Raw genomic sequence first — 20,953 nt, 5'->3', positions numbered from 1 at the left:
TAGGCCTAGATCATCAGTTCCTTGTTGCTTATTGGCCAGTGTGGTAAATCGGTAGCATAAGGTCATGGTCACACTCAAAAGAGTAGAACATGTCTGCTTATTGAAACGTTATTCAATTTGTATTGTTGAAGTGTCAATGCTTCAGTAGTCGACACTCGTGTGGCAATAACTGTTGTACAAAATAAATGAATACCAAAGTAGTAGTTGTGTTAAGAGATTCCTGGGGAAACCCTTTATATATACGTGAAGCCTTAAAATCTTGGCAAATTAAAATTTGTGTTGTTATAAAACTGTGACTGTTCTGGGATTGTGTGGTTTGGCTGAATTGCACATGAACCTGTGTAACAGTGATTCGATCCAGCAGCATCTCATGACGAGCAGCATCACTGAGGCATTAAGCAAGCTCGTGTCGTTGTCCGAGCTCGATCAGCTGCTGCAGTCTTCATCGTGTTCTCACCTTGTTGCATTTGTGCGTTCCACACTGCTTTTCTGGCACAACATTCTGTGCGTAAAACTGACCAGGTTTGTCTGGTGAAGTCATCCCCTTTTTACTTTTCCAATGGAATGTACAGCAAATCTTGGTCTTTCCTAAGCTGTTGCACATGTATGCATCATATGGTGTGTGTGTGCGTGCAGTGATTTTGAAGAGGTATTGAAGCAACTTAAATGGCCTTTTGTAGGACCCATGCAGCTTCAGTCGTTATCGGCTGGGCCTTTGGCCGGGTCGGGGACATTGAGGACGAACCTTGCTGTTTTGTTTCGTCACTTGCTGCAGCTGCAAATACCGTAATCAATATTTCTGTTCTTTTTCACCACTCATCCACAGTGATTCCTTTGTTTACTTGCCCATCGCTTGTTTTGTCTTCATGTTGCCCTCCAGTCCGATGCATTTTTTTCTCTCTGGCTTTGTTGTGAGCGTGCTTCAACCTTTTCCTTTTTTTTAAATCACATCTGATTTTATTTTTAAATGACCAACATTTAGACCTGCATTGCATTTAGCTTATTTATTTTGTAAAAAAAATTCTATACAATGTTGAGGCTCATTTTATACAATGTCAGGACACAACAGCACAAAAGAAACACCAACAGCCAGCAGGACAGAGGGTCAAAAGAGACAGAGACAGACAAACCAAATGAAAAATCGCTCATAGAGCGACACTTGGCAAAAGAGAACAAAGTAGAATGGCACTCGGTAGAGCATCCTTTTTACCTCTAAAATCATTGATGTTTGAATTCAGTGACCTGATATGCAAATCGTCTTCAAATTTTAAGTTAATCGGATGAAAATTGACAATTTTAGTAATTTGGCCTATGTTGACCCTTTGGCCTATGTTGACCTCAAAAATAGATGGTGGTTGAATTCAGCTAGCTGATATGAAAATCCTATTTACATTTCAAATCAATCAGATAAAAATTTAGGATTTTAGGAATTTGAATTTAAGGTTGTTGACCTTAGTAGGCCTATTAGTCAGGTTCACGATGTTTTTTCGTTCAAATTTTTGGAGATTAGCAAAACTATACATTTTTGGAATATTCAGAGCATGAGGAATCCAAAAATTAATGTTTACATTTGCGTAGACACCTTTGCGAAAATGACACTCAGGACAGTGATGAAGATGTGTAAAAGCATATTCCTGAACGTATAGACCTCGTAGATCCTGTGTATAGAACTTATAGTTCAATCTGATACTAACAAGGCTGCTTTCTTGCTTTATAAACCCATACCTATAACTTCAAAGGACTTGCAATATCATGTATCATGTAATACAGTTATATCACAAATATAAAGACAATGGTTTTCAATTACCTTTGTTTGTTGCTTTTCTATAATCCTGAGCACTATTTTGAGGCCTTTATTGGATTCCTTGACCCAGAAAACATAGCATTAGCATATTTAATTAAGTTTCGAGGTTGACGAGAAGCCGAGATAGCGCAAAATATGTATTTTATGGCGGCCATTTTGAAAATCCAAAATGGCGCCCATGCAGGTGTCTGTGCAAATGCCAACATTGATTTTCGGATTCTCCATGCTCTGATGATTCCAAAAATGTACAGGTTTGCTAATCTCCCAAAATTTTGAACGAAATTATATTTGTTAACATAGTGAACCCGACTAACTATATGTTGATCTCAAAAATAGTTGGTGGCTGAATTCAGTTAGCTGATATGGGGGTGGGGGGGAGTGATCTGTGATGGTCATGAACAGTTGTCTTGAAAACCTGGTGGGAAGAACGAGATTGACTTGAAATTTGAATAGTATTTACTTATGTATCGGATGAAAATTGAGGACATTAGAATGTTGAGAAAAGTGGTTTACCTATGTTGATCTTTTGACCTCAAAAAAATAGGATTCTGTTGGACCATCAACTCTACCATTTGGTGAGGTTTTGTGAAGATCAATTTAAAATTGTGACCTGTCGGCAAATATAAGTGAGCGGACAGACAAACACACACACAAACACACACACAAACACACACACACAAACCGGAGTGATCAACATACTTGTCAAAAAGTGTTTTTTTTGCCAAGTAACAAGGGATGTGTGTAAGGTTTACGGGTGGAGGAGACTGCAGGGGGTGAGCAAGATGGATACAGAAGCAAACTCTCGAAAAGGAAAATCTGGAACTTTGGGGTTGGGGAGTTAGTTTAACGGGGGTAGAAAAGATCATTGTTTTGGATGGGGGGTGATCTGTGATGGTCGTGAACAGTTGTCTTGAAAACCTGGAGGGAAGTACGAGATTTAAGAGAATGTGGGAGTTGGTATGATAGGTTGGGGGATGGGGAGGGGGGGGGGAGGGGAACAAATGAATGGAGGTGAGCAGTGATTCTGAATTTGGGGAGGTTCACCAGATGGAGGTGGCCAGCAGAAACCTGTAGGGAGTGGGGGAGGGAAGGGGAAAAACACGAAGACTGCAGAGGGTGTAAGACCAGAAAGTGGCGGAGGAAGACAGAGACCACCGACCTGTCTGCGATGGCAAAGTGATAGGCCGACAGACTCCGCTTCTTCGGAGGAGATTTCAATGATCACGAATGCCTTGGTTTCCACGGCGTCAAACTGAGCAATGTTTGAGGCAGGAAGTGGGTAGAAAAAGAGACAAAGCATTGTGTTGAAGGATTGTTATTCACCCTATTGTTTTGCAAGTGTTAGGGTTTCTATTCATTTCCCCTTCCCACACCTCCAAAACACTTACATTTACACTTGTACTTACTTGCAACTTACAACACAATGAAAACTCTGGAATCAGTCTTAAATGTGCACTTTTGTGTGCAAATCCAGTAAACACCACCAAAAGTCTGTTTACAAATGAATGTGTTAAATCATGAGACCTCTGAGCTATGGAATTTGTTGGGTCCTAATGTATCATGAAGTATGTCAGACTATAAACTTTCTGAGGTGTGTATGTGCATATAATTTGTGTGGAATTTGATGCATTCATGTTATTATTAATTACCTTTACCAAATGTACAGAAATTATTCATTTATTAATATAGTCATCATACTAACATATGCAATTTGGTGTCTGTCTGGCTGACCACAATACATTCGGTCATCACTTATCCCATCTCAACCAAACTTCACAGGAGGACTAAGGGTCACATGATGGAGGTTGTGGCGACTAAATTGTCCTCCTCCCTGTGGGGGTTGTCTGCCTTGGGCGAAATCCGTGTTAAGGTGCATATCCGTGTTAAGATAACTTATAGTGGCATTTTTCCAAGGCCGATTCGAATAAGGGTAACTACTGTGCTCGGCTCAGCCTGGTGTTGGCTTAGCGGTTAGGGTGCCGGCTTGGGATCCTAGGATCCTGGTTTCGAATCCCGGTCGATCGCTGAATTAACGCCAGGGGGGTTGACTCAGCCTGTCATCCTTCCGAGGTCAGCAAATTGAGTACCAGCTTGCTGGGATGAATGATCATGGTGTGTACCCCGGTTTAGAATAGGTACACCGTATCCCTGCGCATCGTAAGAGCGTGACCAAGGGTTGGCGTCAGGAAGGGCATCCGGCCATAAAAACATTGCCTCAAAACAGGGAACCATGATTGTCATGGGGCCCGCAAGGCTAACCCCCGCTCTAGCGGGGAAAATGGCCTTAAAACGATCAGTCATTATTCATTCATGCTTTATATTGTTTTTGGCCTTATCACTCAATGGTGAAGAATTGCTGAGGAATTTAAAAAAGTATATTAACGTATCTGGATATTCAGCAAAATCTAATCAATTCGTCCTTGATAAATGCCCAACCTGTTCACCAAGTTTTGTCTGAATCTGTCCACAACATTTTGAGATATTGTGCTTTACATCCTTTTTTGCCCGATCTTTCAATGGCGAAGAATCACTTTAAAAATTCTCGTATCCAGATCCGTATTTGGATATTCAGCAAAATCTAATCATTTCATCCGTGTCACATACCTAACCCTCTCCACCAAATATCTACCAAATATCTAACCAAATATCGAATAATATCTCCCCTCCCCAACGTTTTTTTCCCTTGGACGAACGCCATGTTAGTGTGTATAAATATTGTCGTGGCTAAAAATATTGGCACCTTTGCACTTTTTTCAAATAACTCACGTTTTTCTCTAAAAATAAGTTGAAATTTACAAAAGTATTTGGTCTCCACAATTCTTTATTTCACTTTTAATATTACAGGACCTTTGTTTTTGATTCAGAACTTAATATATCCTTCTAAATCAGAAAATAAAAAGAAATGGCATTGACAAAATTATTGACACCCGATAATTAATATTTGGTAGCACAACCTTTGGACAAAATAACTGCAGTCAAGTGCTTCCTATAGACATGAATGAGATTCCTATAGCCATGAATGAGCTTCCTACATCTCTCTACTGCCAGTTTGTCCCACTCTTTTTGTGCAAACTGCTCCAGTTCTCCCCTATTTTAAGGGTGCCTTCTCCCAACTGCTGTTTTCAGATGTCCCCACAGGTGTTCAATGGGATTTAGATCTGGACTCATTGCTGGCCACTTCAGAACAGTCCAGCGTTTTATCTTGAACCATTCCTGGGTGCTTTTTGAAGTGTGTTTGGGGTCATTGTCCTGCTGCAAGGGCCATGACCTTTGACAGAGACCCAGCTTTCTGACACTGGGTTGAGCATTGCGCTCCAAATTGACTTGGTAATCTCCTGATTTCATGATGCCCTGCACACATTCAAGGCACCCAGTGCCAGAGAGAGCACAGCAACCCCAAAACATCACTCAACCTCCTTCATGTTTGATTGTAGGGAAGGTGTTCTTTTTTTTGAAGGCTTAATTTTGTTTTCTGTAAACATAAGAGATGATGTGCTTCACCAAAAAGCTCTAATTTAGTCTCATCTGTCCACATGACATTCTCCCAGAAGGATTTTGGTTTGTTCAGGTGTGTTTTGGAAAATTCCCGTCAGGCTTTCTTATGTTTCTCTCTCAGCAGTGGGGTCCTCCTGGTTCTCCTACCATAGAACCCCTTTTCATTGAGTTGGCGACAGATGGTGCGAGTTGAAACTGTCGTACCTTGTGTTTGAAGGTCACCTTGAATCTGTTTGGCAGTTGATTGACGTTCTTTCTCCACAATTCGAGCAATCCTTTGCTGCAATCTTCAATCAAGTTTTCTCATGCGGCCACGTCTAGGGAGGTTGGCTACAGTGCTATGGGCCTTAAACTTCCTGATAACATTGCGTACGATGATAACATTGCGTGATAACATTGCGTACCGTGGACACAGGGACATCAAGGTCTCTGGAGATGGACTTGTAGCCTTGATATTGTCCATGCTTGGCTACAATCTTGTGTCTGACCTCAGACAATTCTCTGGGTGTTTTTTTCTTTTCTCCATGCTCATTGCGGTACATACAGTGGCACAAAACAGCAGAATGACTCCTTTTCTCTATTCAAACTGGTTGAACGAGTGATTTTTTTTTGATATTGCAGGCACCTGCAACTCACCATAGGTGAGTTCAATTCCAAAGTAAAGGAGAATCACCTGCTTGAAATCTAATTATTTCTAACAACTTCTGAAAGGTGCCAATAATATTGTCCGGGTCATTTTAGGATTTCTGTGTGGAACAAGCTAAGATTTAGTAATTTTTTTCAGCTTTTTTTGTTTTGTTCCACTGCAAACCAAAGAAATACATATGTGGATACCAAAAGGTGTTTTAATTTCAACAATTTTCTGGAAGAAATGGTGCATTGTTTGAAAAAAGTGCAAGGGTGCCAATATTTTTGGCCACGACTGTAGCTTATTGTGGCTTTTTGTGGGGCACCCCAAAAATATTATTAACCGCAAACACATGTGATTACCTTTTGAACCAGCTGCTACTGCTGTTTAACACTAAACTGAAAAGGAGGAAACTCAAGGTGTGTTCAGTTGCCAAGGAACTATCTAACATTTGCCAAGCCAGCTGTTCCTTATCAACGGTTTTGAATGGAGTGCTTGCTTGAATGCTTAAGCCACTTGGCGAGCACTCTATAAAAAAACTTGGTAACTGAACACACATCTGACATTGTTGAGGCCCGTTCCTAGATCTACTGTAATCTACATACCACAAAGAGGAATGACCCTTCCTGCCGCTCTCGTACAGAGTTGGTGTACTAGTTTATAAAAGCTGGCGTGTCCGTATCAATGATGTAGCACAGGTTTCTGTTTGATTAATGCATTTCCTGTAAAGCTTGAGAATGTTGGAATTCATTTGATCCTGCAATGAAAAACAAAATGAAAACGTACGAGAAAAACCTCACATTGGGGTTTATGGAGAAATTTACTGAATCAAGTGATGGCAATGCAACTCCGATTTGTTAATAATTCAATTTGAGAAAGACAAGCAGGAACAAAGATGAGATAAATTTGCCAGAAGTGGTTATCGAGTCTGACATGAGAAAATTGAGGGTCTGGGAGGGCGGGGGATGGGGAGGCTAAGGGGCAAAAGTGAGTGGTTTATATTGAAATATATTTTATGAACTTCAATGAATAAAGCAACATGTTGAGCAAAAAGTCCTGGCATGGAGAAAAAGATGGCAGAAAAGTGCTTGAGGACGCTCGTTCACGAGTCTGCATGGACTCAATCCTCCATTTTGTTACCCCTCCTCCCCATCCCGATTTATTATTGTGTGGGTAGGGAGGAGGTTGTAAGCAAGCAGAGTGCCCTACCAGATTCTTTCTGGCTCCCAGATCTGCCTCCTATTGCACTGCCTTTTCAGCTCATGCTCCGTCCACTCCAGAAACGGTTTAAATACCATTTTAATGGAAACAAACAAACGAATGCCATTGACAAGGTATGCAGGTTTTGAATTTGGAGGCTTTGGTGTGCTTTGTGTGTTGTGTAGGAGGCTTTGGTGTTCTTCACATTTCGCAAACTTGTACTCGGTTTCCTATTGTTTTCCACTACTGGTTTCTGTGAGGCATGAGTGCCCCAATCATTCCGTCGGTGCTGCTAGAATTCCAGTGGCTCTGACTCTCACTCTCACACTCTCTCTCTCTCTCTCTCTCTCTCTCTCTCTCTCTCTCTCTCTCTCTCTCTCTCTCTCTCTCTCTCTCTCTCTTCTCTCTTTCTCTCTTTCTCTCTTTCTCTCTTTCTCTCTTTCTCTCTTTCTCTCTTTCTCTCTTTCTCTCTTTCTCTCTTTCTCTCTCTCTCCAGCCGGAGTGGTACATGACACAGGTGTTGACTTGGATTGGAAATCACAGCACATTTCTGGAAACAGTGATTCAACCCATTTTGACGAAAGAAGCAATTTTGCTGGATGCTAAGGTTGGTCTTTTCTGAAGTTTACGTCTCAACACTTCGAAAATATACTGTCTTGTCCGTAGCTAGTTAAGACCAGCCTTGGACGAATAGCCGAACGGTTTTTTACTCCCGAGGCGACCAGCTGAAAATGGCGGTTATTTTTGTCGCGCGCGGGAATGAAGGAATGTGAGACGTTTATCTGAACGATAAAACACGGGTTTAATCTGAAACCACAATTAATAAACGAACATGACAAATACAAAAAATGCAACACAAGGAATTTAGTGAAAATAAACCAAAGAATGAAAACGAGTGCTGAGGTAAAACTAAAATTCTATTTTGAGGATTCTCACATGCTGACTCAAAGATGGACACACAGGGGAAAGATAAAATAAAATAATATGTCCCTTTTTTAGTGCCGGCACTTAGCTCGTCCAACCAGTTATTTTGGTGAGGTCAGCAGTGCAAGGTGACGACGGCTGACGAAAGGCCCACGCGTTGAAGCGCCCCAAAATGGCGGTGGCATCGTGCGTCAAAATCGTGCGTCAAAAACGGCATGGAGTCAAGATGGCCTCCTTTCGATTCCTTAGCCTGGCAAGCACAACGCGGCCACAGCTCCCACCACGAGCCCAGCAGTCACCAACACCGCCTCACACTGACACTGCAAGAGTTGCACCAGCTCTCCTCAAAAGCGCACCAACACAACCAAAAAAAATGGCCAGCGTCTTGCCCGATCTCAGTTCGTGACCAACCAAACGCACTCTTTTTCTTCCCTCAGGTGAGCCAATCTGGGTCGTCCAATCTGGGTCGGTGAGCCAATGCTTTCACCTACCCCCCATAAACGTAACAATACTTTCCGGATATCATATGAATTGGCGCCAAACCATTTTTGGCTCTTCCATTTGGGCAGATTAAATATGCTAAGTTATATAAAAATAGATGAGAAACCTGATGTGAAATTTGCATAATACTTGGAAAACCTAGCAATATGACCGTCTGCACTAACATAATCATTCAAATGCAAAATTCAGGCTGCTGCAAGTATTCCATATCCCGTACAACACGATGGACATCATGAAAGGGTTGCTTTGCAAGTGCACTCCACACATCAAGTACAATACACTATTGTACTGTATAACCCTGGCAACACTTTGCTTGCTGGTCTGACTCCTATCATATGTCTTGTGCAGTTAATTGCACTGCAGAACACGGGAAACAATGTTTAAAACTTCCTGTCCATTGACAAATGGACCTTGTGTATTTGAGCAGATTCCATGTGTATTTGAGCTACTGAAGCAGTCTTATACACCACCCTTATACACTGTAATAAGACTATGTTGAGTCGCAGCTTAGGCGATAGAGGCTTTATTGATCACCATCGAACGCAGCGTCAATCGGCGTCTTACATCGCCACATCGGCGGCTTCCTCTTCACCCCGATACTGCACCCTCACACATGCCATGCCCACTTCTCAGGGGCTGCGCTTGACAGCTCATATTACATACACCACCCTATAGACAGGGCCGGCGCTACCATTAGGCCAACTAGGTAGCCGCCTAGGGCGCAGACATTAGAGGGGCGCATTACTGAACCTTAAAGGATCACAGTTTTATACAAATTATTGTTTTAAGAAATAACATAATAAATGGAAAATATAATAGTTCATTGTTCATAATAGTGTAAGTGATTAATTTTGAGCATGTACGCTTCGTGGCATACGTCACATCCTGTTTGAAACGGACGTAGCCTGCTCCCATGCACCTTCTCCCATACGTCACATCCTGTTTGAAACGGACGTAGCCTGCTCCCATGCGCCTTCTCCTGTACGTCACATCCGGCATGTTCAAAACGCTGCCGCCATTTCGTCGTTGGGCGCATGGATTGATCATCGTCAGGAAAACGGGAGAATTAATAATTGAAGTTGGCAAAAAAAAATTTGGGGGGTGGGGGGAGGGGATGCAAGTAGCTGGCCTAGCCTAGGGCGCAAAATAGTCTGGCGCCGGCCCTGCCTATAGACCATATCCAAGTACTACAAAACTGGAGGTTCTTGGAAGTATTATGCAGGCGATTTGTGTTCTACAGTGTTCAAGTATTTAATTCGGTTTAGTAAAGGTTTAAAGAGGCTTAAAGACGTATAAATAAATTAATTAGTTTTACCCAGTGTTTATTACATCACGGTATCTAAAATGTTCGTGTTCAAAATATAACGTTGATAAAACACAGTCGGATCCCGATATTTGCAGGTGATATGTTCCTGGAGAAATCCACAAATGTGGGTGGGGGCATTGTTTGAATGGATGTAAAAAAAACATTATTTTTTTATTATTATTATTTTTAACTGCATGGTCTATGCTTGTGGAAGAGCTATGACACAGAACAAATCATGGCACAGTATAACAAAGGGAACAACAGGAGAAAGGTGAAAAGCCAACAGCAAGATGGAGGGAGAAACTAGATGAAGACAGATAAACAAGGGATGCAGATAATGATGAGGGCTAAGGGAGGAAGGCAAATGGTGGACAAGATGAATACATAAGTAAATAAACTAGAACGGCACTCAGTAGAGAGCATACCTCCGCCTGGTTTGCCATATCACTCAATGGTGAAGAATCACTTTAAAAATTCTACCAGCTGGATCCGGATCCAGATCTTCACCAAAATTGAAGACTCTTCCTTGTCACACACACAACCTGTCCAACAGTTTCGTCTCAAGTCCATCCATAACTTTTTGAGATATCCTGCTATGTATCGTTTTTGGCCCTATCTCCCAATGGTGAAGAATCACTTACAAAATTAAATAATGCTCATACCCCAATCCATATTGAGATCTTCACCAAAATCGCATCTATTCGTCCTTGTCAGACATCCAACCGGTCCACCAAGTTTCGTCCAAAACCGTCCACAACGTTTTGAGATATCCTGCTATGTATCGTTTTTGGCTCTACAGTCACGCGAAAAAGTAAGTGCACCCCATGTAAAGTTTTGACTTTTTCAACATATTTAAACATACAGCTCTTTGATCTTCATTTCAACGATATTGACAGATAAAGGTGATATAATATAACAAATATCATGAAACATTTACATTTTGTAGTCCATTGTATAATTTAAATAAACATAAATGCAAATTTCGCATGTGGAAAAAGTAAGTACACCCTTGGCTCTAATAGGTGGTATTGCCCCATTTGGCAGAAACAACCTCAAGTCGGCGTTTTTAGCCACGTCGCAGACGCTGCTAATAGAGTGCCCTCTGCTATTGTTGTTGTTCTTCTTGTTCTTCTTCTTGTTCTTGTTCTTGCAGAGAAGACAAAACCTCAAAGCTCCACCCATTCTGGGAACCATAGCTCCACCCATTGTGGGAGAGGCTTCATATAAACAAATATCCACCATTTTATTAACTCGCATAGCTTTGAGGCCTGTTTTGTAGGCCCATGGTGTCTTCCTCTCTCACACAGTTTTATTTCAAATCAAATTCGATATATCATTTCATTTTTCACAGTCGCTAACATAGTTTTAGACTCAGTTGAAAAAAAATGGGAAGAAAATCCGATGAAAGTTGCCCTTTATAGAACGAAATGAATTCTCAAAGGCCTGTAACTTCAAGTCCATTGAGATATTATTTTTTAAAATCGCGGCATGGTCAGTCATACACCGCCCGAAATAACAGACGGGAAAATGCCGAGATATATATATTTTGTTTAAATCGCGGCATGGTCAGTCATACACCGCCCGAAATAACAGACGGGAAAATGCCGAGATATATTAAAAATTCGTCCATTTGATGACAATCGTCACGATGAAATATTTAATTTATACGTCGTCACAATAATGTGGAGAGAGGAGCATAGCTTCGTTCACGTGTCGCTACACACGAGAAATTGCCGAGATATATTTTTTTACAATCACGGCATGGTCAGTCATACACCGCCTGAAATAACAGACGGGAAAATGCCGAGATATATTAAAAATTCGTCCATTTGATGACAATCGTCACGATGAAATATTTAATTTATACGTCGTCACAATAATGTGGAGAGAGGAGCATAGCTTCGTTCACGTGTCGCCACACACGGGAAATTGCCGAGATATATATTTTTTAAATCGCGGCATGGTCAGTCATACACCGCCTGAAATAACAGACGGGAAAATGCCGAGATATATTAAAAATTCGTCGCCACACACGGGAAATTGCCGAGATATATTTTCACTTTGCACAAAAATAACATCAAGTAATCAAATCAATAGGAATGTCCTGTGCCTATAACATCGACGTTATAGGCACAGCTGCATCTAGGCATTGTGTAACATCGACACGGATTTTGTTTTAATTAAAACTTTTTGTACTTGTTTATAACTGTCTACCACTCTACCAGTCTCTGACATCGACTGGGAGAAATTTTTGCCCACTCCTCCATGCAGAATTATTTCAGCTGTGCGATGTTTGAGGGGTTTCTTGCATACACAAAAAAAAAAAAAAAAAAATCTTGCATACACAGCTCGTTTCAAATCCCCCCACAACATCTCGATGGGATTTAGATCCGGGCTTTGACTTGGCCATTCCAGAACCCTCCATTTCTTTCTTTTCAGCCATTCCTTGGTGGATTTACTGGTATGTTTAGCGTCATTGTCATGTTTCAAGGTCTACCTTTGGTTGAGCTTCAACTTCCGACAGATGGTCTCACATTATCCTCAAGCACCCTATGGCACAATGAAGAATTCATAGTGGATTCTATGATGGTGAGCTGCCCAGGCCCTGATGCAGCAAAGCTGCCCCAAACCATAATATTTCCACCACCATGCTTTACAGTTGGTATCAGGTTCTTGTGGTCAAATGCTGTCTTTGGTTTTTGCCAAACATGTCTTCTAGTACTGTGGCCAAATAGCTCTACCTTTGACTCATCTGTCCAGAGCACATTGTTCCAGAAGTGCTGGTCTTTGCCTCGGTGTTCATTGGCAAACTTTTGTCTTGCCCTGATGTTCTTTCTGGACAGCAAAGGTTTCATCCTGGCACACCTCCCATGTAGATCAAATTTGTGCAGCCTCTTTCTAATGGTAGACTCGTGCACTTCGACTTCAACAGCGGCAAGAGCTACCTGTAGGTCCCGTGATGACATTCTTGGGTTCTTCGAGACTTCTTTCAGCATCTTGCGGTCTGCTCTCGGGCTGAACTTGCTGGGGCGGCCTGGCCTGAACAAGTTGGCAGTTGTTTGGAATCTTCTCCCCTTGTAGATGATCTTCCGGACAGTCAAATGATTGATTTCAAATTGTTTGGAGATCTTTTTTAATCCCTTCCCAGACTCGTAGGCATCTATAACCTTCTTTCTGAAGGCCTCAGAGAGCTCTTTTGATCTAGGAATGGTAACGCCGCACTCTTCAACAACAAAGAGCAAACCAAACTAAATGTCTGAGGTTTAAATAAGACAGCTTCCTCCAAGATCCTCTCTAACGATGTTGTAATCATTTGCACCTGAGCTGGTGCACCTGACTCTAATTTTAGGTGTTTGAAGTGGTGATAAATGTAGGGGTGTACTTACTTTTTCCACATGCGAAATTTGCATTTATGTTTATTTAAATTTTACAATGGACTACAAGATGTAAATGTTTCATGATATTTGTTATATTACATCACCTTTATCTATCAATATTGTTGAAATGAAGATCAAATAGCTGTATGTGGAAATATGTTGAAAAAGTCAAAACTTTACATGGGGTGTACTTACATTTTCACGTGACTATCTCCCAATGGTGAAGAATCACTTTTAATATTCTAGTAGCCGGATCCGAATCCGGATCTTCACCAAAATCTAATCATTTCATCCGTGTGACATATGCTAGATCTGTGCCAAATTTCGTCTGAATTCGTCCACAACTTTTTGAGATATTTTGTTCACAAACAAACGGACAGACAAACAGACAGGGGTGAAAACATAACCTTCATCCACCTTTGGTGGCAGAGGTAAATATCTGGGAAGGGTGGGGTGGTTTAACATGTGTAGAAAAGATCATGATTTTGGATTGGGAATGACGACATGGTGGTGAACAGCTGTCTTGAAGACCTGGAGGGAAGAATGAGATTGAAGAGAGTGTGGAAGGCGGTTCCACAGGTGGGAAAAAAGAGGAACAAATGAGTGGAGATGAGCAGTGGTTCTGGATTTAGGCAGTTTCACTAGGAGGGGGTTGCTGCTGGACCGTGTGTGTCCTGCATATACCTGAGGGGGAGAAAGGATGGAGAGGGCAGAGGGTGCAAGTCTTGATAAGGCGCCACCAGGTTTTAGAGGATGGAGACAAGTTTGAAAGGTTATGCTTGAGATTGGCCAGATGTTGTTTTCTGGCTCTCCAGAGAGTAGACACACACTTGTGGGCTTTGTGGAATGATCCAAGGGTGTCTTCAGTTGGATTAGCCTTTGAGGACGAGAATGCAAGTTGTATTAAAGCAACTGCCTCACCACAGGATTTATAAGAGTACCAAGAGCGGGAGGATGGGATGACTCTGTGCGTAAGAGAGAGCAGGTTTCTGTGGAAGAATTTCCAGGTTGAATTAACATCAGCGGTGGTGGATATAGGAGACCAGTCCTGATGTGCAAAGAAAAAAACTTTTTTCCAACCGCGAATATGCGAGGCGCGAATGTAGAAGAAGATCACATGTTATGAACCACGAATACGTAGAGTCCACGAATATTATGACAGTGAATGTTGACGTCTGACTGTACATCATAAACTGATCAGATGGACAGACGGACTTGAACCAATTGCTTAACCACGCTTTTTGCTTCACGTGCACAGTGCAACAATGACGATGTGAGGCAAAGTAAACTCGCAGTATGATACAAGGAACCTGGACGTGTGAGGAGGCTACGTGGTCCATCATGCCTGTGTTTTGTCTACGCCCCATTAATTTAATCTGTTAGTTTATTTGCTGAATTCCTGAGTGTGATGGGGTGTGAGTCAAGGAAAATAAATAAAAGTTAAAAACACAATAAGTGATTATCGATTCCATTACTTGCAAAGCTTATGGATATATTTAAAGCAGAGCACTGTGCACAAGCATTTGGCCAGGAACCACACAGTGCATTCACAACCAAGATGCGGGAATTGCATATATATGTATCAATTGGATATACGTATGTACATAATGTATGTCATGTAAATAAGGTATGTAATGGCCTCAGCAGCCCCACTGTTAAAGCTTTAGGCAACAAAGGACCCAAGAATTGCGGACAGGATAATTCCCCCAGAATTGCCGTATTTTAGTAACCTTAATACTCCTTCTACCGGGAGCGGCACAATGATAGATATTTATATGGAGGGATTTTCGTGTGTTCCCCCAACCTGAACCCCCAGACGAAGTGAACTTTCTTTTTCTGCCTAAAACCTTCCCATGCACACCCCTGAGTACAACCACCAGTTTCAACTCATTCTGTCCAGTGGTTTAAGAATATATAAATTCAAATACAAACAAACAGACACTTCTCCATTTATAGTATGATTCATCTTTTATTTTTCTATAGATTTTTCTGTGCAATATTATCCTCATTTTAATTTGTTGCAGGTGGAGTTTTCTCGAGGCTTGGTGATGCTGATGTTGGAGAAGCTGGCCTCTGATATGCCCTCAATCCTGCATGATGACCAACTCTTCTGCCATGTCGTTGATGAGGCATTGCAGTTTGACCGTGACATGGCTGCCCGTGGATATCCGGCCCACTACCCCCGAACATTGCACGTACTTGCGGAGGATGCTTGTAGGCAGAAGTGGCTCTCTGTGGAACGCAAGTGTAAGCAGGAGTATGTTTCTTGATGTGCGAATTTTCATGGGGGCTGACTGAACTTTTGTTGATAATTACTTTGCTATGGTCCTTTGGTGCCAAATCTGGGATGGGCTATTATGCTATGGATATATGATGATGCCAGACTTGTGCTAATTAATGGATAATGACTTATTTACCACCCAGAACTCCTTAACTTGCTTATACAATTACAATAGTAGCTGAGACTGTGTTGACAGAGTTGAATAGTCATGCAGCATAGCCAAGGTGTTATCTTTATTTTTGTTATCTTCTTAACCTGTAATGTCAGTACAAACAAACTGAAGGGAATAGTGACATTTAAATAACCATTTGACTTTGTGACTGAAAGACAATCTGATGAGGATGTGGGATTATGTCGCAGTTGCATTGGAGAAGATTGACTCAATGCTTTCAAACAGCATGGCCTGGACCTGCCATTGCCAGGATATTTCTGACGTAGATGATGTCAAGGTGCCCGAATGTGCTGAAACCTTCATGACACTATTGCAAGTTGTCACTGGTGAGGTTACACACACACACACACACACACACACACACACACACACACACACACACACACACACACACACACACAATAAATTTAGATGCAAGAGGTGGCCATTCTGCCCATCAATGCCTGTGCCGCATCAACACCAGACCAATTTATATAAAAAGCCTACACTTTGACTGTGGCCTGCGGGTCGGCGTCTACCTGCACCTTGTCGGCAGCCTCGCAAATGTTATCCATGGCTGCCCAATTGTGTATACTGTATATATATATATATATATATATATATATACAGTATACACATACTGTATATATATATATACAGCAAAGGTTTCCTCCTGGCACACCTCCCATGTAGATCAAATTTGTGCAGCCTCTTTCTAATGGTAGACTTGTGCATTTTGACATCAAGAGTGGCAAGAGCTACCTGTAGGTCCTGTGATGACATTCTGGGGTTCTTAGAGACTTCTTTCAGCATCTTGCGGTCTGCTCTCGGGCTGAACTTGCTGGGGCGGCCTGCCTGAACAAGTTGGCAGTTGTTTGGAATCTTCTCCACTTGTAGATGATCTTCTGGACAGTCGAATGATTGATTTCAAATTGTTTGGAGATCTTTTTAAATCCCTTCCCAGACATGTAGGCATCTATAACCTTCTTTCTGAAGGCCTCAGAGAGCTCTTTTGATCTAGGCATGGTGATGCGGCACACTTCAACAACAAAGAGCAAACCAAACTAAATGTCTGAGGTTGGGGGAGGGGGGGAGGGGAGGGCGAGGGGGGAGGGGGAGGGAGGGGAGGGGGAGAGGAGTGGAGGGGAGGGGGAGAGGAGTGGGGGGGAGAGGAGTGGGGGGGAGGGGGGAAGGGGAGGGGGGAGGGGGGAGGAGGGGGAGGGGGGAGGAGAGGGAGGGGGGAGGAGGAGGGGGGGAGGGGAGTGGGGAGGGGTGGGGAAGGGGTGGGGGAGGGGGGTGGGTAGGGGGGTGGGGAAGGGGTAGGGCAGAAATGAAGGGGTAGGGGGAAAGGGAGGAGCATGGGGGGGAGGGGGAGGGGAGGGGGAAGGGGTAGGGCAGAAAGGAAGGGGTAGGGGGGAAAGGGAGGGGCATGGGGGAAAGGGAGGGGAAGGGGACAGGGTAGGGGGGAGGGGAGGGGGGAAAGGGAGGGGGAGCAGGAGGGAGGGGGAGGGGAGGGATATAGATGGTTACTGGCAATTGATCACATCCACAAATGATGTAATCCACACAATTTATGTACTTTACATAACGTTACCGTAATAGGAATACATGGCCGTGTAGATGGGAAATACAGTTTGTTTGAAATAAATCCCAAATATCAGATGAAAGTGAAAAAAAACCTATGTGGTGTGAATGGCAATGTTCCTCGCTGAAATGTGAAAAAACTGAATTACGTGCGAATGCATAACTGTAAGATTATGGCGGCAAAGTTGGAACATCACGTGATCGCTCTGAGCGAATCAGCGCGCTGCTCTGCGACCAGCTGAGATTCCGTGTATAATGTTCCTCGCTGAAATGCGCTGAGGTAAATATGAATAAAAAATTCGATATATTTTCACTTTTACGTTTTGGCTAACTCGCTCGCGAACCTGACGAAGATCCTGAGCAAGGATCACTACGTTATGCTAACGCTACGTTAGCTATGCTACGTTACGCTACGTTCGCTACATTATGGCTAAAAATATGGATCTAAAGATGAAAGAAAAAAAAAACCTATGTGGTGTGAATGGCAATGTTCCTCGCTGAAATGTGAAAAAACTGAATTACGTGCGAACGCATAACTGTAAGATTATGGCGGCAAAGTTGGAACATCACGTGATCGCTCTGAGCGAATCAGCGCGCTGCTCTGCCATTCCGGTCATAATATTCCTCGCTGAAATGCGCTGAGGTAAAAATATGGTTAAAAAATATTATGAAATAAATTTTTAGGTCGACCATGTTCGTACCAGGCTCAATGGCCATGTTTGTGCCAAATATCAAGTTAGTGAGCCTCTCCGTTTAGGAGTCTATCGGTAACATTACACACACACACACACACACACACATACACACACACACACACACACACACAAACTGTGTTTTATTTATATATATAAACCCTCCAAACAAGGGTTTAATTCATATATATAACTGTGGGAAATAGCAGAAACTCCACAATACGATCAGGGTGCCTCATTTGCATTAAATAAATAATCAGAAGAAATTAAATAAGTAGCGGACGTAGCTTCAAGCCGATAAATCTTCAATAAATCAATCAAACATCGATCGCCTTGAAGCTAAGTCCGCTACTTCGTTTTTAACCTCTTATCCTTTTCCTCCTTTCTTTACCTCCTTTACCTCCATTACTTCTTCCTTCTCCTTCATCGTCTTTGTCACATCATCATGCCGCGTTCTTCCTTCTTGCTCCCAGTTCCTTCTTGGTTTCCCTCTGTGTGTTTTTAAAATTATTTTATTGTGTCGGTATTTTCCTTTATCTGTTTTTTGCCGAATCATCAGTCCTTCTACCCCCTGTATGAGTCCTTCCCCCTCCTTCACGTTCCCTATCCCTCCCGTGATATAACTCCTCGGACCAGGGCGATGAGTGAACACACACATAATGGAACGTAAAATTGAAACGAGTTTGCGCGTTTGGAGGGGGAACTCGTAGAGGTGCACCAGGAAATAGTGAGGGTAACAGAGGAGTTATAAGAGGTTAAAAACGAATCAATTGTTATTATGGAGGAATAAATAGAGCTCCATGTGTTTGGTTCCGTGTTTTGTGAACACCATGTGCCTTCAGATCAGATGAGATTGCACAAGAGCACGTCACAGCATACGGTCTAACGAATGAAGCAGTAATTTTTACAAAATGCATGTAAAATGTGCCTCATTTTGCTTGGGGAGCCAGAATACTGCGAGTCCACCTTTGAAATGTGAAAAAATATTTTTAACGGACACTGTGATGCACGCCTGGAAGGTATGACGTCAAGACGTACTCTGCCAGGAAGAGCCATCGCATATCGCATGGTAGAGTAGAAGCCGTTGCGTTTTTCTTTGTACTCGCAGCTGTTTCGAAAGCAATAGGTGCAACGTTGTTTTCTTCAATTTGTTTATTGAAATTCGCTCTAAACAAGGGTGAATTATACTCGAGGTTTGGGGGTTGTATTGAGTACAGTACAACTTTAATCAGTCATCGGAACTGTACACTGATTGTAATCTGCCGGTACAGATTACCGAAAAATAGCCGATATCGGCTTGTGCTGCATTGCTGGATTGACAGCACTAATATACTGTATATGTAATATCGCATCAAAATGATTGGCATCATCTACATTCTACAAGATAGATTTTCAAGGTAATTCTGTTTATATAGGTAGGGAAGGCAGTAACAAAATACAATCTAGATGTCTAATTATACAAAACTACAGTTATTCCGACATTAAATAAAACAAATACAACAACAACAACAACAGGCATTTTAAAAGGCCATTTTCCCTGCAAGAGCGGGGGTTGGCCAAATGATAACAAATAAAACAAATGATAACAGGATAAGGTTAATTTTTTTAAACAAAAGAAAACATCAAAAACAATTGATGTTTTTTACTGTTCATCATACACTAGTCATTTACAGGGCATGATGGTTCAATATTACCTAATTTCATTTCATTCATTATTTTGCAGGTACATCAAGATGTATAATGCCCCCCCTGCAGGTTTGCTAAAAAGTGAACCGAATCACTATCAAGTATCTCTCCAGGTGCAAATTAAATTTGCTAACTAAATGTCTATGTCATCATTAAAGATGATATTAAAGCGCGGCGTTACGCGCGCTGCTTGCGAGCAAGGAGGAAGCGGACAGGCGGTAACTTATAAGCGTCTTTATTTGAGGAGCTCACTGTAACACTAGCGCGCTCCGGGCTGCGCGCCCCGTGTATATCCTCAAGCCACGCCTACCCCTCGGGCGTGGCCGCCGCCCACTTGGTGCGCGGAATGATGTCACCACGCCAGTGGGCTTTCGTGTCCGCCACACGTGCCCCCCCCCAGAATTCCCGCGCACCTGGAGGGCCAGTTTGCGGGGCAAACGGATGACCCAGCCGAAGCGCCCCCTGGCGATCGGCGGCGTCCGGGGTGCAGGGATGCCAGGTGGGATGCCCCTGGCTGCCCCTGGGATGGGTGCAGGACCGGGGGGCGGCGGGGCTGGGCGGTGCCGGGGGTCCGCCCGCAGGGTGGCGGCCCCGACGCGGGGGTCGGGCCACTGGCGGTGGATGGTCCACGTCGAGGTGGGCCGGCTTGAGGCGGTCTACAGAAACGCTGTCAGGAGTACCGCCGATGTCCAGGGTGAAGTGCTTCGCCCCGGTCTCCAGCACGCGGAAAGGCCCGTCGTACGGGGGCCGCAGTGGTGTCCGGTGGGCATCGTGGCGGACGAAGACGTACTCCGCCGTGCGAAGCTCCGGGGCGACATGCGTCGGTGGGTGCCCGTGGCATGCCGTTGGCACCGGGGGCGAACCTCTGGGCGGTCTCTTGCAGAGCGGAGCGCTGCTGTGCCACGGACCATGGTGCCGTGGAGTCAGGGAGGAACTCGCCCGGCACCCGCAGCGGTTGCCCGAAGACCAACTCCGCCGCGGATGCGCGCAGGTCCTCCTTGGGCGCCGTCCGGAGACCCAGCAGGACCCAGGGGAGCCTGTCGACCCAGCCGCCGCCGCGGAGGGTGGCCCGGAGCGTGGCCTTCAATGAGCGGTGAAATCGCTCACACAGGCCGTTAGCCTGGGGGTGGTAGGCCGTGGTTCGGTGCAGCCGGACCCCGAGCCCCTGCGCGACCGCCCCCCAGAGCTCCGAGGTGAACTGGGGGCCGCGGTCGGACGAGATGTCTGAGGGGGCGCCGAACCGGGCGACCCAGGTGGCGATGAAAGCCTGCGCGACGTCCGCCGCCGTCGTCGACGCCAAGGGCACGGCCTCCGGCCACCGGGT

General features: G+C 43.7%; 1 protein-coding gene across 1 annotated transcript in view; it reads left to right on the top strand.

Annotated features, from left to right (window-relative positions):
- Nucleotides 1–20,953, top strand: part of RINT1 (RAD50 interactor 1) — a 64,762-nt gene that overhangs the window by 14,373 nt on the left and 29,436 nt on the right. Inside the window, exons 3-8 of the mRNA XM_068130421.2 lie at nt 349–522; nt 637–786; nt 7,105–7,261; nt 7,624–7,734; nt 15,260–15,482; nt 15,877–16,014. Of these exons, the coding sequence (XP_067986522.2) occupies nt 349–522; nt 637–786; nt 7,105–7,261; nt 7,624–7,734; nt 15,260–15,482; nt 15,877–16,014 (953 nt within the window). The remainder of the gene's footprint in view (nt 1–348; nt 523–636; nt 787–7,104; nt 7,262–7,623; nt 7,735–15,259; nt 15,483–15,876; nt 16,015–20,953) is intronic.

The sequence above is a fragment of the Myxine glutinosa genome, chromosome 11 (assembly GCF_964187855.1).
Source record: "Myxine glutinosa chromosome 11, kmMyxGlut1.1, whole genome shotgun sequence".
Classification (NCBI taxonomy): Eukaryota; Metazoa; Chordata; class Myxini; order Myxiniformes; family Myxinidae; genus Myxine; species Myxine glutinosa.
The sequence above is the reverse complement of the archived record's forward strand: the minus strand, read 5'-3'. Positions and strand labels throughout refer to the sequence as shown.